Source organism: Rhineura floridana, chromosome 11 (genome assembly GCF_030035675.1).
Source record: "Rhineura floridana isolate rRhiFlo1 chromosome 11, rRhiFlo1.hap2, whole genome shotgun sequence".
Taxonomy (NCBI): Eukaryota; Metazoa; Chordata; class Lepidosauria; order Squamata; family Rhineuridae; genus Rhineura; species Rhineura floridana.
Window position 1 is genome coordinate 10848176 of NC_084490.1, and position 13746 is coordinate 10861921.

At 39.6% G+C, this 13746-nt stretch overlaps 1 protein-coding gene across 1 annotated transcript; it reads right to left on the reverse strand.

The window, feature by feature from the left end:
• Nucleotides 1-1012: 1012 nt before the first annotated feature.
• On the reverse strand, nt 1013-13367 carry LOC133367333 (vomeronasal type-2 receptor 26-like). Its single transcript, XM_061591435.1, has 5 exons — nt 13077-13367; nt 12131-12135; nt 11351-11611; nt 8006-8136; nt 1013-1932 (listed from the first exon to the last, which is right to left on the reverse strand). The coding sequence occupies exons 1-5, from the start codon at nt 13365-13367 to the stop codon at nt 1013-1015; spliced, it is 1608 nt and encodes a 535-aa protein (XP_061447419.1).
• Nucleotides 13368-13746: the final 379 nt, after the last annotated feature.

Consider the following 13746-nt stretch of genomic DNA (forward strand, 5'->3'; position numbering starts at 1 on the left):
CTATAGCTTTTTAGAAATCTCTCTTGGGTGGGAGACCTCTGGAGTGAGGTGGGACCAGAATGTAAGCTGGTCATTTCCCAGCACAAATACAAAGGAAGAGGAAAGTTGTCCATCACTACTCCAGACAGTGATAATCAGATCTCATCAATTGGCAAAAGAACAGATTTCAGCATAGACGCTGTCTACTTCCATTTGTCTATACCAATGTTGAACTTATGTTTAACAAGCATGCCCCCCATCCCCTGCATAGCATATAACCCATGATTCCCCCCTTCATCTTCTTCTTCTTCTTTGGTAAAAAAATGCAGGTGCCATTATTCATATCTTGAAAACCATGCTGTGGGTGACAGCACAAAACAGTTGCCTTGGCAACAAAAAAAGGGAGGTGATGGTACTCCATACCAGTGAATACTGTCACAAAAAGCACTGTATATACTTAAGCAATTTTGACACTGGGAATAATTTAAATGGGGGGGGAAGTCTCCTCCCGGAGATCTGACAAGCATCTTTGGTTGTATTTTTCTTGTAGCAATTAAAACTATTTTAACTGGACCTTAAATTTAAACAAAATCTGCTCAGTTATTCTCCATTTGTACCACTTAGATACAAAAATGCTGGAGGTTTAAAAAGTAAGGTTTTTAAGAGAATGAATGATGTAGCTAATGTGCTATCCTATTGAGAAAGGCACCTTAAGAAGATAAACCTGTAACAAAGAACAATAAATAATGGCATGAAATTGAGACATTAAAACTTATTTGTTTTATTTTATTTGACAGGATTGATAGATCACCTGGTGCCTAAAGACAATAAATTTGTTATGAGTAGTTCCACACCGGGGGTCTCACTACAGAAAAAGGCATCTCAGTTTTGATACAAAGCTCACACCAGATGGCAGTGCTATTTCAAGAACAGCAAAATTATTTATTTCAAGTACTTATATACTGGTCCTTCACCAGTGCTTTGAAATAATATGCAATTTCATATCATAGGCCAGGTTATTTATAAGAACTTATTAGAATTGGTTTAGTGCATTCTCATTTCTCCTTATTAACATATCTTTGTTGTTCAGCTCAGGTCTCAGGATAATGATATAGCATTTGGGGAAAAAGATGTAGCCCAGTAACCCAGCACTGGAGGCCAAGATGGAGAAGATCTCCACAGCCACTGTATATTTCCCCTTTGTGCTCAGGTACGTTGGGATGAAGGACAGCCAAACACTGCAGAAGACCAACATGCTGAAGGTGATAAACTTGGCTTCATTGAAACCATCTGGTAACTTCCTGGCTAGGAAAGCCACAGTGAAGCTGACAAAAGCAAGTACACCCATAAAACCCAGAACAGAACAAAACATGGTAACAGACCCTTCATTACATTCTAATACAATTTCTTCAGGCATTGAGTTCATGTCAAATTCTGGAAATGGGGGAGAGGTTGCTAGCCATGCAGTACAAATAGTAGTTTGAACAAGGAAACAGAAAATAATGATTGTGTTAGATACTTGTTTCCCCACCCATTTCCTCATGCTAGAGCCAGGCTTGGTAGCCATGAAAGCCAGAACTACAACAATGGTTTTGGCCAACACAGAAGATACAGCAACTGAGAAGATGACACCAAACATTGTTTGTCGAAGTAGACACATCACCTTCTGAGGCTTTCCAATGAATAACAAAGAAGAAAAGAAAGAGAGCAGGAGGGAGATGAGGAGAGTGTAGGTGAGGTCCCTGTTGTTGGCTTTGACTATGGGGGTGTCCTTGCGCTTAATGAAGATCCAAAACACCAAAGCTGTGACAGAAGAAAAGGAAAGGGCAACAATGGCCAAACCGATCCCCATAGGTTCTTCATAAGATAAGAAGTGTATTCGTTTGGGAATGCAAAAAACCTTCTCATTGTTCGGATATTGTCCTTCTGGACATCGAAAGCAGTCGTCCATGTCTGAAAACAAAACACATTTTTCTATATATAGAAGCCCAAAGTATAGTTTATTACAGTAGATAATCTGCTTGGTCAAAATATGAAGGAGAAGGGTGCCATCCCCACAAGACCCTATAAGCATGCATTCATGTTCCAAGGGCAACCAAGGTTGTTGGCCTCCTAGAAAACCCATCACTGAAGTTACTTCTCTCATTGGAGAACCATTGTAGCAGAGAGGTCAGAGTGTAAGACTAGATCGGTTGAGATCCAAAAAGAAGTCTATTAGCCTTGAAGTGCTCTGTGTGATCTTGAACCAGTCACTACCTCTCAGGTTAACCCATCACAAACAGTTTATATGAGGTTACACCTGTACTGGGGTGGAGGAGCTGTGAAACCTTGGTTGTACATGTAATAAATATCACAAACAAGTGTCTTTATCTTGAAATACTGGCTTAGCTATTGTCCTGTGCCAAAAAAAATAATTCTTCCACTTATTTTTTCCAGTGTTCTCCTTCAGTTAATGAGAAAATAATTTTGATTTTGAAAAATATCAAGAGAAAAAATCAATGAAATCTTCAGATATTGTGCATGTGCTTTGTTGTTGCACTTATCTTACTTTAAATATGATTTCCACTTTATTTGCATTTATTGTAACACTTGCTTAGTTTCAGTTAAGTGATGTGCTATACACAAGAGCATGTACATGAAAGTAGTTTGATTAAACTGTGTTATTTTGTCAGCAATCACCACTGGACTATGAAAAACCTGTTAGGGAAGGGCAATGAATGGCTTATTAACTGGTAACCCCCTCTAGGATGCACACCTTAACGTGGTGAGGGGGTTTGAGAGTGCTGAAGAAGCAGAGAGCAATGCCATCATGAGTCTAGACCAAGAGGCTAGACTCCTAGCAGGGGCACCCAAGGCGGAATGGTCAAAGGTGAAACACCAGACTAAGATGCATCCAAACTCAGAGGCAATGGTAAACCACCTCTGAATACCTCTTACCATGAAAACCCTATGAACAGAGTATCCAAAATCCAATATGAGATAGTGCTGGAAGATGAGATCCCCAGGTCAGAAGGCACTCACCGAGCTACTGGGGAAGAACAACTGACAAGTCTGAGTAGCACTGTGACTAATGATGCAGCTGGGTAAAAGCCGAAAGGAAGTGCAGAGGCTGATGCACACAGATGAAAGTCCGGAGTTGTACAACACACACAATAGGAACATGGAATGTGAGAAGCATGAACCAGGGAAAGTTAGAAATTGTCAAGCAACAAATGGAATGTATCAACATTACAATACTTGGCGTGAGTGAATTAAAATGGACAGGAATGGGACATTTTCAATCAGACAACTACAAAATATTTTATGCAGGAAATGAGAAATTAAGAAGAAATGGGGTTGCTTTAATACTGAGAAGTGATGTAGCAAAAGTAATTAGGAGCTACAACGCAAGGTCTGAGCTAGTTACATCAATGAGATTAAACGGGAAACCTATTAACAAAACCATCATCCAAGTCTATGCTCCAATGGCAAACGCAGAAGAAGAGGAATTGGAAAGTATGCAGAAGTGCAGAAAGAAATTGATCACACACCAAAACAAGATGTGCTAATAATCATGGGGGATTGGAATGTAAAAGCAGGGAACAGAGAAGAACTAGGAATTGTGGGGAAATGGGGCTTAGGAGACAGAAATGAAGCAGGAGATAGACTCATTGAATTCTGTGAAGCCAATGATTTCTTTCTTGAAAACACATTTTTTGAGCAACCAAAAAGACAACTGTACACGTGGACATCACCAAATGGTCAATATAGGAATCAAATTGATTATATAATTGGTAACAGAAGATGGAGAAGTTCCATATTTTCTGTGAAAACAAGAGCAGGAGCAGACTGTGGTACAGATCATGAAGTAGTCATATTGAAAATCAGAGTAAAGCTAAAGAAGACCAACAAAGCAATCATGATTCCAAAATACAGTTTAAATAACATACCAGAAGAATATAAAGATCAAATAAGGAACAGGTTTGAGGCTATAAACTTAGTTGACAGAGAACCAGAAGAACTATGGAATGAAGTCAGAGACTTATCAAGGGAAAATGCAAAAAGACAAACCTCTAGTTAAAAAGAGAGAAAGAAAGCAAAACGTGATAGAAACATGGTCAGAACCCTAAATGCAACTATACAATGACTAGTACATAGGGACAAAGAGAACTATTACAATAGTTATTGTATAGAAATAGAAGAGGACAACAAAAAGGGTAGAACAAGAGTCCTATTCCAAAAGATTAGAGAAATGAAAGGGAAATTTAAACCAAGAGTAGGGATATTAAATAATCAACAGGGAAACACACTGACTGACCGAGAAGAAATAAAAGGAAGATGGAAGCAATACACTGAAGAACTCTAGAAAAGAGATGCAAGGATGACAGATTCATTCATGGAGGAACCATATGATGAAGAACCAGAAATCTCAGAATGTGAAGTGAAAGCTGCTCTTTAAATACTTGGAAGAAACAAATCACCAGGAGCAGATGGCATACCAATAGAATTACTACAAGCTACTGAGACTGAATGTCCAAATTCGGACAAAAATTTGTCAACAAATATGGAAAACTAAACTATGGCCCACAGACTGGAAGCGTTCCATATACATCCCAATTCCAAAGAAAGGGGATCCCAGGGAATGCAGTAATTATCGAACTATTGCCTTAATATCCCATGCAAGTAAAGTAATGCTCAAGATTCTACAACAAAGGCTCTTTCTATATTTGGAACGAGAAATGCCAGATGTCCAAGCTGGATTTAGAAAGGGAAGAGGCACCAGAGATCGTATCGCAAACATATGTTGGATAATGGAATGGACCAAGGAATTTCAGAAGGAAATCACCCTGTGCTTTATAGATTACAACAAAGCCTTTAACTGTGTAGATCATGAAAAACTATGGAATGCTTTAAAAGAAATGGGGGTGCCACAGTATCTGATTGTCCTGATGTGCAACCTATACACTGGGCAAGAGGCTACTGTAAGGACAGGATATGGAGAAACCAATTGGTTCCTTATCAGAAAGGGTGTGAGACAGGGGTGTATTTTATCACCCTATTTGTTTAATCTATATGCAGAATATATCATATGGAAAGAGGGATAGGACCAAGATAAAGGAGGTATGAAAATTGGAGCGAGAAATATCAATAATTTAAGATATGCAGACAATGCTATACTATTAGCAGAAACCAGTAACGATTTGAAAAGAATGCTGAAGAAAGTTAAAGAGGAAAGCACAAAAGCAGGACTGAAGCTGAACATCAAAAAGATCAAAGTAATGACAACAGAAGATTTATATAACTTTAATGTTGACAATTAGGGCATTGAACTTGTCAAGGATTATCAATACCTTGGTGCAGTCATTAACTAAAATGGAGACAATAGTCAAAAAATCAGAAGAAGGCTAGGACTGGGGAGGGCAGCTATAAAAGAACTAGGAAATGGCCCTCAAATGCAAAGATGTATCACTGAACACTAAAGTCAGGATCATTCAGACCATTGTATTCCCAATCTCTATGTATGGATGTGAAAGTTGGACAGTTAAAAAGCAGATAAGAGAAAGATCAACTCATTTGAAATGTGGTGTTGGAGGAGATCTTTGCACATACCATGGACCGCGAAAAGGCCAAATATTTGAGTGTTGGAAGAAATTAAACCAGAACTATCACTAGAAGTTAAGATGATGAAACTGAGGTTATTATACTTTGGATACATAATGAGAAGACAGCATTCACTAGAAAAGACAATAATGCTGGGAAAAACAGAAGGGAGCAGAAAAAGAGGAAGACCAAACAAGAGATGGATTGATTCCATAAAGGAAGCTACAGACCTGAACTTACAAGATCTGAACAGGGTGGTTCACAACTGATGCTATTAGAGGTCACAGATTCAGAGGGTCGCTATAAGTCATACTCGACTTGAAGGCACATAACAACAACAAATTAGCTGGTATGTGTAAATCAGGCTCAAGGTTCTTCTGTTAAATCACAAAGTCCTAAACCATTTGAGCCCAAAGCACTTTCAGGATTGCCTGATTCCTTATGCCCCATCTCGATCTCTGAGAATTTCTGATGGGGCACTTTTGATGGTCTCTCATGTCCATGAGGTTTGATTGGCCTTTACCAGACACTTAACCTTTAGTGTGGCAGAACCTGCCCTGTAGAATTCCCTGCCAGGAGTTCAGACAGGCCTTGGGAATGTGCTCTTTTATCAACTAGTTTTCATGGATAACATAAGAACATAAGAAGAGCCTGCTGGATCAGGCCAGTGGCCCATCTAGTCCAGCATCCTGTTCTCACAGTGGCCAACCAGGTGCCTGGGGGAAGCCCGCAAGCAGGACCCGAGTGCAAGAACACTCTCCCCTCCTGAGGCTTCCGGCAACTGGTTTTCAGAAGCATGCTGCCTCTGACTAGGGTGGCAGAGCACAGCCATCATGGCTAGTAGCCATTGATAGCCCTGTCCTCCATGAATTTGTCTAATCTTCTTTTAAAACCATCCAAGCTGGTGGCCATTACTGCATCTTGTGGGAGCAAATTCCATAGTTTGACTATGCGCTGAGTAAAGAAGTACTTCCTTTTGTCTGTCCTGAATCTTCCAACATTCAGCTTCTTTGAATGTCCACGAGTTCTAATATTATGAGAGAGGGAGAAGAACTTTTCTCTATCCACTTTCTCAATGCCATGCATAATTTTATACACTTCTATCATGTCTCCTCTGACCCGCCTTTTCTCTAAACTAAAAAGCCCCAAATGCTGCAACCTTTCCTCATAAGGGAGTCGCTCCATCCGCTTGATCATTCTGGTTGCCCTCTTCTGAACCTTTTCCAACTCTATAATATCCTTTTTGAGATGAGGTGACCAGAACTGTACACAGTATTCCAAATGCGGCCGCACCATAGATTTATACAACGGCATTATGATATTGCCTGTTTTATTTTCAATACCTTTCCTAATTATCCCTAATGTTATTTATGTTATTTATATGTTATTTATGTCTTTACTGTTATTGATGCAGTATTGTGTTATGTTGCATCCTGCCTTGTTACATTTTCCATGAAACTGCAGTTTTTAAATATCAACCTAAAAGAATATACCCCCAATATAATCAGGTCATTTTATATAGGAATTTGCAGAGATAAAATTCCAACATTGTCATTACTTTTCCCTGAGTTTGGTTAGAGTATAATACTCTTTGCTTCTATCCAGCTATTGAAGTGAGCACTAATCATTGAGTATTGACATATCAATAGCTGTAACAGACTACATTGCTGTTATCATTGTTGTTGTTAAGTTTCCACCCCTCACCAAAAGGTCCCAGGGTGAGTTACAGCAATACAAAACACAATTATTAAAGAACAGTTTTAAACAAAGTATATTCACAGCTAGAAAGGGGCCTTTTCAGCATGTTCAGCATACAATAACAGCTGCATAATCCAAGTGCCAGATGCATCTCTGTGGCAAGCAAGTTACACAAGTTATGGGCTTCAACAGAAGATGCCCTCTCCAAGACCACCACCACCCTGAATATCTGTGGGTGGTGGTACTACCAAGAGGGTTCCTTCTGACAATCTCAATCTCTGAGACAGTCTGTAGGGAAGGAGGAGGTGTTTAACATATTTGGGGCCTAAGTCATTTAGGCATTTAAACACTAGCATGAGCACCTTAAAGTAGGCCTGGAAATGCCTACTGGCAATCAAAAGGGGTTGGAGCTGGAGAACCAGCCAGAGCTGGAAAATGCAGTCCTAGCTACAGAGGCCACCTGATCTTCCAGCGGCGTTGAATACAGGGGCACCTCCCTCAATACAGACCTGATCCTTCCAGGGTAATACAACCCCACACAGGAGAGGCCGCTTCTCCACCTCTCAGATATGAGAACTTGGGACATGGAACACTTCTGTCTTTGCAGGATTCAGCTTCCTCATATCAGCAATCACCACGCCTATAAAACTATGAACAATATTTTTGACACAATGGAATTAAATTAAATATTGGTGCATGATGATGCCAATTTTCCCAATGAACTCTATACTTGACAATGAACTCTTACCCTTTTGATTTGAGATCTTTCCTTCTGGACAAGGGTGGCAATCATAGCAGCAAAATGGCTCCCCTTCCTTCTTGGCCTTATAATAACCCCAAGGGCAATTATCATTGCACACAGAAATGGGTACTGCCTGTCTGTAAATAAGAGAAACTTTTTTAGGATTCAGAAAATATGTATAAGGAATGTATGACAAACGGAACAGTTAAAGATGGTTGCATGCTGGTATGTACTAAAGGTGTTTCCTATAGAGGGCACTAGTAGGCATGCAAAGGGTAGCTGGGTCTCTACAATCGGTGAACTCTGTTGAGAATATGATAAAGGTCTTAGGCAACTATGCCTACTCTCTGAAGAGTCTAGCGCATTATTTTTTGGATCACATCAAAATCCAATTTGCCACAATATCTTGATTTATGGCTGTTGCTTGGCTATAATTTGCTCTCTTTTTTGCCATGGAGTGATGTCTTGCAATTCCTATACATGTGCCCTATAAAATATGTTCTCCTGCTATCTATATGATTTACTTCTAGATGTGCCTGCATAGAATTACAGCCTTATGCCAAATAATGCTTATGCAACATTTTGTAAGATCAAGATTCAAGTTGAAAACATTGTCTTGAATGGGCTGCACCTAGATGACAGAATACAAAAACCCTATTGAGGTATAAAGACACCTCTTCCCACTGAGAATGAATAAAGAGACATTGACTCATGGTAGACTCTGCCTCCTATTGTCTGTGAAGTGAAATACACAACTGCAACAAGGGAATGGTGGAGGGTGATGGCAGTTTAGAGCCTGCCTTCTATTGCCTACCATCCATATGTTTGCTCTATGCATAAAGAGCAGACTGAATGCCTAAATAAGAATTGACAAAGAACTACTTCAAAGTCTGGAGAGTGAACAACATCTTGATAAAGCTGAGTTAAAACAATCACAGTAAGTTTGAAGTCTCATTTGTTACTTCCAACTTCAACTTCCACTGATGCTCCAAGAGTTGAAGAACATGTCTCCTGTTGTATCATTAAGTGGAAGGAAATGTGGGCCAGTACCAGGACATTTCATCTCTTTCCATGCTGGACTTCAGTCTCACAACACACCATGGGAAGAGAGAGATGCACCCTCACTTTGCTGACACAATTTTGGCAGCACACACCCTTTTCAAGCAAAAGCAGGCATTACTAAGTTGCCCAAACAATTCAGAGTTCTTGTTTAGCTTATAGAAGTCTGTTGCGTAGCTAGAAGCTAGCAAGTGTACCAAGACTGAAAGCAAGATTGACCTTCATAACTACAAACCATGGTTACGTACTGTGTTGCTCTGTCTCTTCTCTCTCTCTCTCTCTCTTTTACAGAGAAATAGGATTTTGCATCCCAAAATGCACTCACCCCAATTTTGCAACAACTGTTTCGATGAGTGATACATTGGTGGCAGAGAACTGTATTTGGAACGTTAGAGAAATAATTCAAAAACATGCACAGACCCTACCTGGTTGAAACTCTTAGGCCACATGATAGCATCCTCCTGAATTGTGAACACGTTTTTAGAAGAAGCCTGCAGGTCTATCCTTCCAACTCTGACTTTAAGAAAGGACTGGTTGGGGAATACAACCCAATTAATGATATCAAATCCAGCTACTATTTCCCCATTTTGGTCAAAATAAACTTCTTCGCCAACACTGTTGTTAAATGAGACTCTTCTCAGATAGTGGTGGAGCTAAATAAATAATTTTTAAAAATCATAAGAGTGAGTATACTGTAAATATTAGCAGTGGTGTCAAAATTTGTAATTAACCTTGCTGGGAATCTTGACCAACTGAAAAGCAAGTAAGAAGTGGGCATGATGGAAATGTATTAACATTACAAATTGGTGGGGTGAAAGTAGATAGACTTTTTCCCCTCCTCTAATATTAATAGAAGTCTGAGTCAACTAATGAAGCTGAATGGTAGGAGATTGAGGTCAGACAAGTGGAAATATTTCCTCACACAGAGCAATGTCTATTATGGGAATTGTTGGTTTGCTTTTATGGTATTATATAATTATATTTTTAATGTATTCTAAAACCCTTGAAGACCTTTGGGTAACAAGCAACAAACAAATAAATAAATAAAGGAATTCAAGCCACAAGCTGAAATCATAGACACCACGTAGCAGAGCTTGGAAAAGTTACTTTTTTGAACTACAACTCCCATCAGCCCCAGCCAGCATGGCCACTGGATCGGGCTGATGGGAGTTGTAGTTCCATAAAGTAACTTTTCCAAGCTCTGCCACTTAGATAGCTTTAAAAGGAACTTAGACGAATGGATTCTAAGGCTATAAAAATCAATTCTTCATAATGGCTATATGGTCACCTTGAGGATCAGAAATACAATGCTGGAGTGTAACAGGGGAGAGGGTTATTGCCCTCATGTCCTGCTTGTGGGCTTCCCATAGGTATCTGGTTAGCCACTGTGGGAATCAGATTCTGACCTTCATATTGTAGGTCTTTGGTCTGATCCAGCAGGGCTCTAATGCAGAGCTTGGAAAAGTTACTTTTTGGAGCTACAACTCCGATCAGCCCAATCTAGTGGCCATGCTGGCTGGGGCTGATGGGAGTTATAGTTCAAAAAAGTAACTTTTCCAAGCTCTGCTCTAATGTTCTTAGAAGGCTGGGGATACTTAGGAGAAGTGGGTTTTTTTGTTTAAAAAAATATTAGATGCCAGTACTCATATCTGGTTGCCAAAAAAGGAGTGCCGGTACTCCATACAGGTGAGTACCAACACATAAAAAAGCTCTGGTTAAAAGTAAATTTAAGATTAAATTCTCCACTTCACATGCTACAATCCAGATCAGGTATGGGGCTCATTGCGGTGGCAATACTTGCTGCAAAATAAGTCATTCTAAATGCTGTTAGGCATTTAAAGTAACATACAAGGTGGTCATAAGGGATAGCCATTAGAATGACCAAATAAACAAACCAGAATTATATTATCTGGGGGATACGTAAACTGACTGTAGAATGAGTGATATGTCAGAAGTATGCCAGAATAAACAGCCTGGATTGGCACAGAGAGAGACAGATGAAAAATGATAGATGCAGAGCTTGGAAAAGTTACTTTTTTAAAACTACAAATCCCATCAGCCCCAGCCAGCATGGCCACTGGATTGGGCTGATGGGAGTTGTAGTTCAAAAAAGTAACTTTTCCAAGCTCTGGAAGATATAGGTAGATGGACAGAGTTTTACCAATTGATATGGTGATGTGGTGATTATTCTTGCTTTAACCTGCTCAGGATACTACCTGCCATGGATGGTGATTCAGAAGTTTCCATTTCCCTCCATCCACCATTTGTCTGTGTTTAACTTGGGGCAAATACATGGCATGTAAAGAATGTGCCAAAGCATATATGGCATTATAAACGGTATAGCTGTTGCCACTCATGCTCAGATCAAAAAGAGGCTCTGGAAGAGTCTCCTGCTTCTCCTCTCCAGTGCAGATTTCCACATTCTGGTCCTCTATTTCAGGTTTGGGGAAAAAACATTTAAATGCATATTCCCAGATGTCCTTGATGAAGCCATCTTCTTGATCTGAGGCTGGATTTCTCATCTGAAGAAATTTCTGGAATCCAAACAACTCTCTAGAATGAATTGCAAAGGATAAAGAGCCATCAATGAAGTTTAAATTCCAACTATTTTGATGACCAGCTGATGAGAAGTCCATCTGAGCCATCATAATCCAGACTTGACCACTTGACTTCACTGGTATATTCAGTTCAAAAATGTGAAGTAGGGTTGTCAACATGATTATGTCTTTAATGTCACCATGCAAGATAAATATATTGGCAGTACTTCTTATGATAACCTTATTTGCCTTATTCACCTCTGCCACCATTTTAGGAATGCCACTGGAAAAAGATAGTTTGGGGAACCTTACTATGAAGTCAAAGCAGATCCCCTTCTGGGTAAACAAGGGGAGTATATTGTGTACAAATCTGTCTCCAGTCTCATCATCCTGAGAGCAAATCACTCCAATCCAAGTCCACTTAAAAAAAATCAGCAATTGGAGAATACCCATATGCTGATGGACCCCATTTGGGAACATCTGGTGGAAGAAAACAGCTTCGGTTTTGTTATTTATCTCTGGAGCAGAACCATACATAACCTAAAAAAGAAAGAAAGAAAGAAAGAAAGAAAGAAAGAAAGAAAGAAAGAAAGAAAGAAAGAAAGAAAGAAAGAAAGAAAGAAAGAGTAGGTACATTTATTTCCATAATAACACAAATGGATATGTTTGCTTGATAACACCTCTGGACTGCAATCCTTGTCTCCAAACACAGAGATTTCCCCAAACATAAAAACATAGTTACAATTCAGATTTCAGTGATAATTTATGAACAAATGGATTCAAAATATGAGTACAGTAGGCTTTGTGGATGTCCAATCTCCAGCTGAGCTGTCACAGCTGACAAAGGCAGGAGGAATTTGACCCACACCTAAGCATGAGCTGGCAGACTACTCAACCTAGATATTGTCTTCTTCCTGCTTCCCAAGGGCATGAAAGCAACAGGCAAAACCAGACAAAGGTAATGATTGTCTGTATATGTGCCATATTGATCATTACAATGATACTGGCTTACACACAGAGCATAAAGACTTGCCCAAGGATCCTACTTTAATCTAATCTGTTGGCACCCTCCATCCATCCAATCTTAACTCTTGGGGGGTCATGGACCCCTTTGGGAATTTGATGAAAGCTTTGGGCCCCCACCCCAGAAAATGTGCATAAATATATTTTGCATGAAATTTATTTTATTGAATTGTAAATTGATTGATCCAAATATCTTAGAGAATGAGAAAGTCCATATGGGAGTAAAGTGACCCAGGAGAATAGATAGAAACACTCCACCATTGTTGCAAAAGTAGCACACATATAAAGGAATTCTTTGTTAGAAAACTTCATATGAACCAGTAAGACTTTTCCTTAGTTCCGGCTTTAACCATCATGCAAGATATGCCTTTCTGTTTTAATCATGCAGTTTTATATCCACAAACCACAAAAGAAGGAGAAGTCTTAATGAACTCCCACACTCCGTGTGCACATCTCACCTGGGGAATCTTGTAAATGCACAGGTTAGTTGCCATGTGAACACCAACATCAGAATTAGGTCCCCCAATGACTGCCACTGGTTTGTATTGCATGTCACACTTGTAGTTAGGGATGCATTTTCGCCGTGTGGAAAGAAGTTGCATTGAAGCACGATATGTCCAGCTTGCACTAAAATAGCTGTTATAGATGTGGAATCCCAGGGTTATATTGGGTAAGAGCTGTGTGTTTTCATTAATCTCCTTTATGGCAAACACCAAGGACACAATGTCCTGGTAGCTCTGAGGCAACATCCTGTAATGAAAGTTGCAGGCTGCATCATAGCTTATCTGGTTCATATGGCATTCAAAACTGTGTTTCAGCTCAGTATATTTTTAATGAATGTATTGCACAACAAGTTATGCAAATACACACAAAATTATGCATGCAATTTATTTTATTGCATTGGAAATTGATTTTTTCCCTTCCTGTTTATAGACCATGAGAGCCATTGTGGTGTAGTAGTTAAGGTGTTGGACTACGACCTAGGAGACCATGGTTTGAATTCCCACATAGCCATGAATTCCCACATAGCCACTGGGTGACCTCGGGCCAGTCACTACCTCTCAGCCTCATGAAAACCCTATTCATAGGGTCACCATAAGTCGGAATCAACTTGAAGGCAGCACATTT

What these genes read in the sequence shown, in the direction of transcription:
- LOC133367333 (XM_061591435.1), bottom strand. Translation starts at nt 13,367, where the DNA reads ATGTTGCCTCAGAGCTACCAGGACATTGTGTCCTTGGTGTTTGCCATA. An exon ending in GCACATTCTTTACATGCCAT is followed by an intron (nt 8,137 to 11,350) that starts GTATTTGCCCCA and finishes TCTTATTTACAG; the next exon opens with ACAGGCAGTACCCATTTCTG. An exon ending in AAAGATCTCAAATCAAAAGG is followed by an intron (nt 1,933 to 8,005) that starts GTAAGAGTTCAT and finishes TTTTGTTTTCAG; the next exon opens with ACATGGACGACTGCTTTCGA.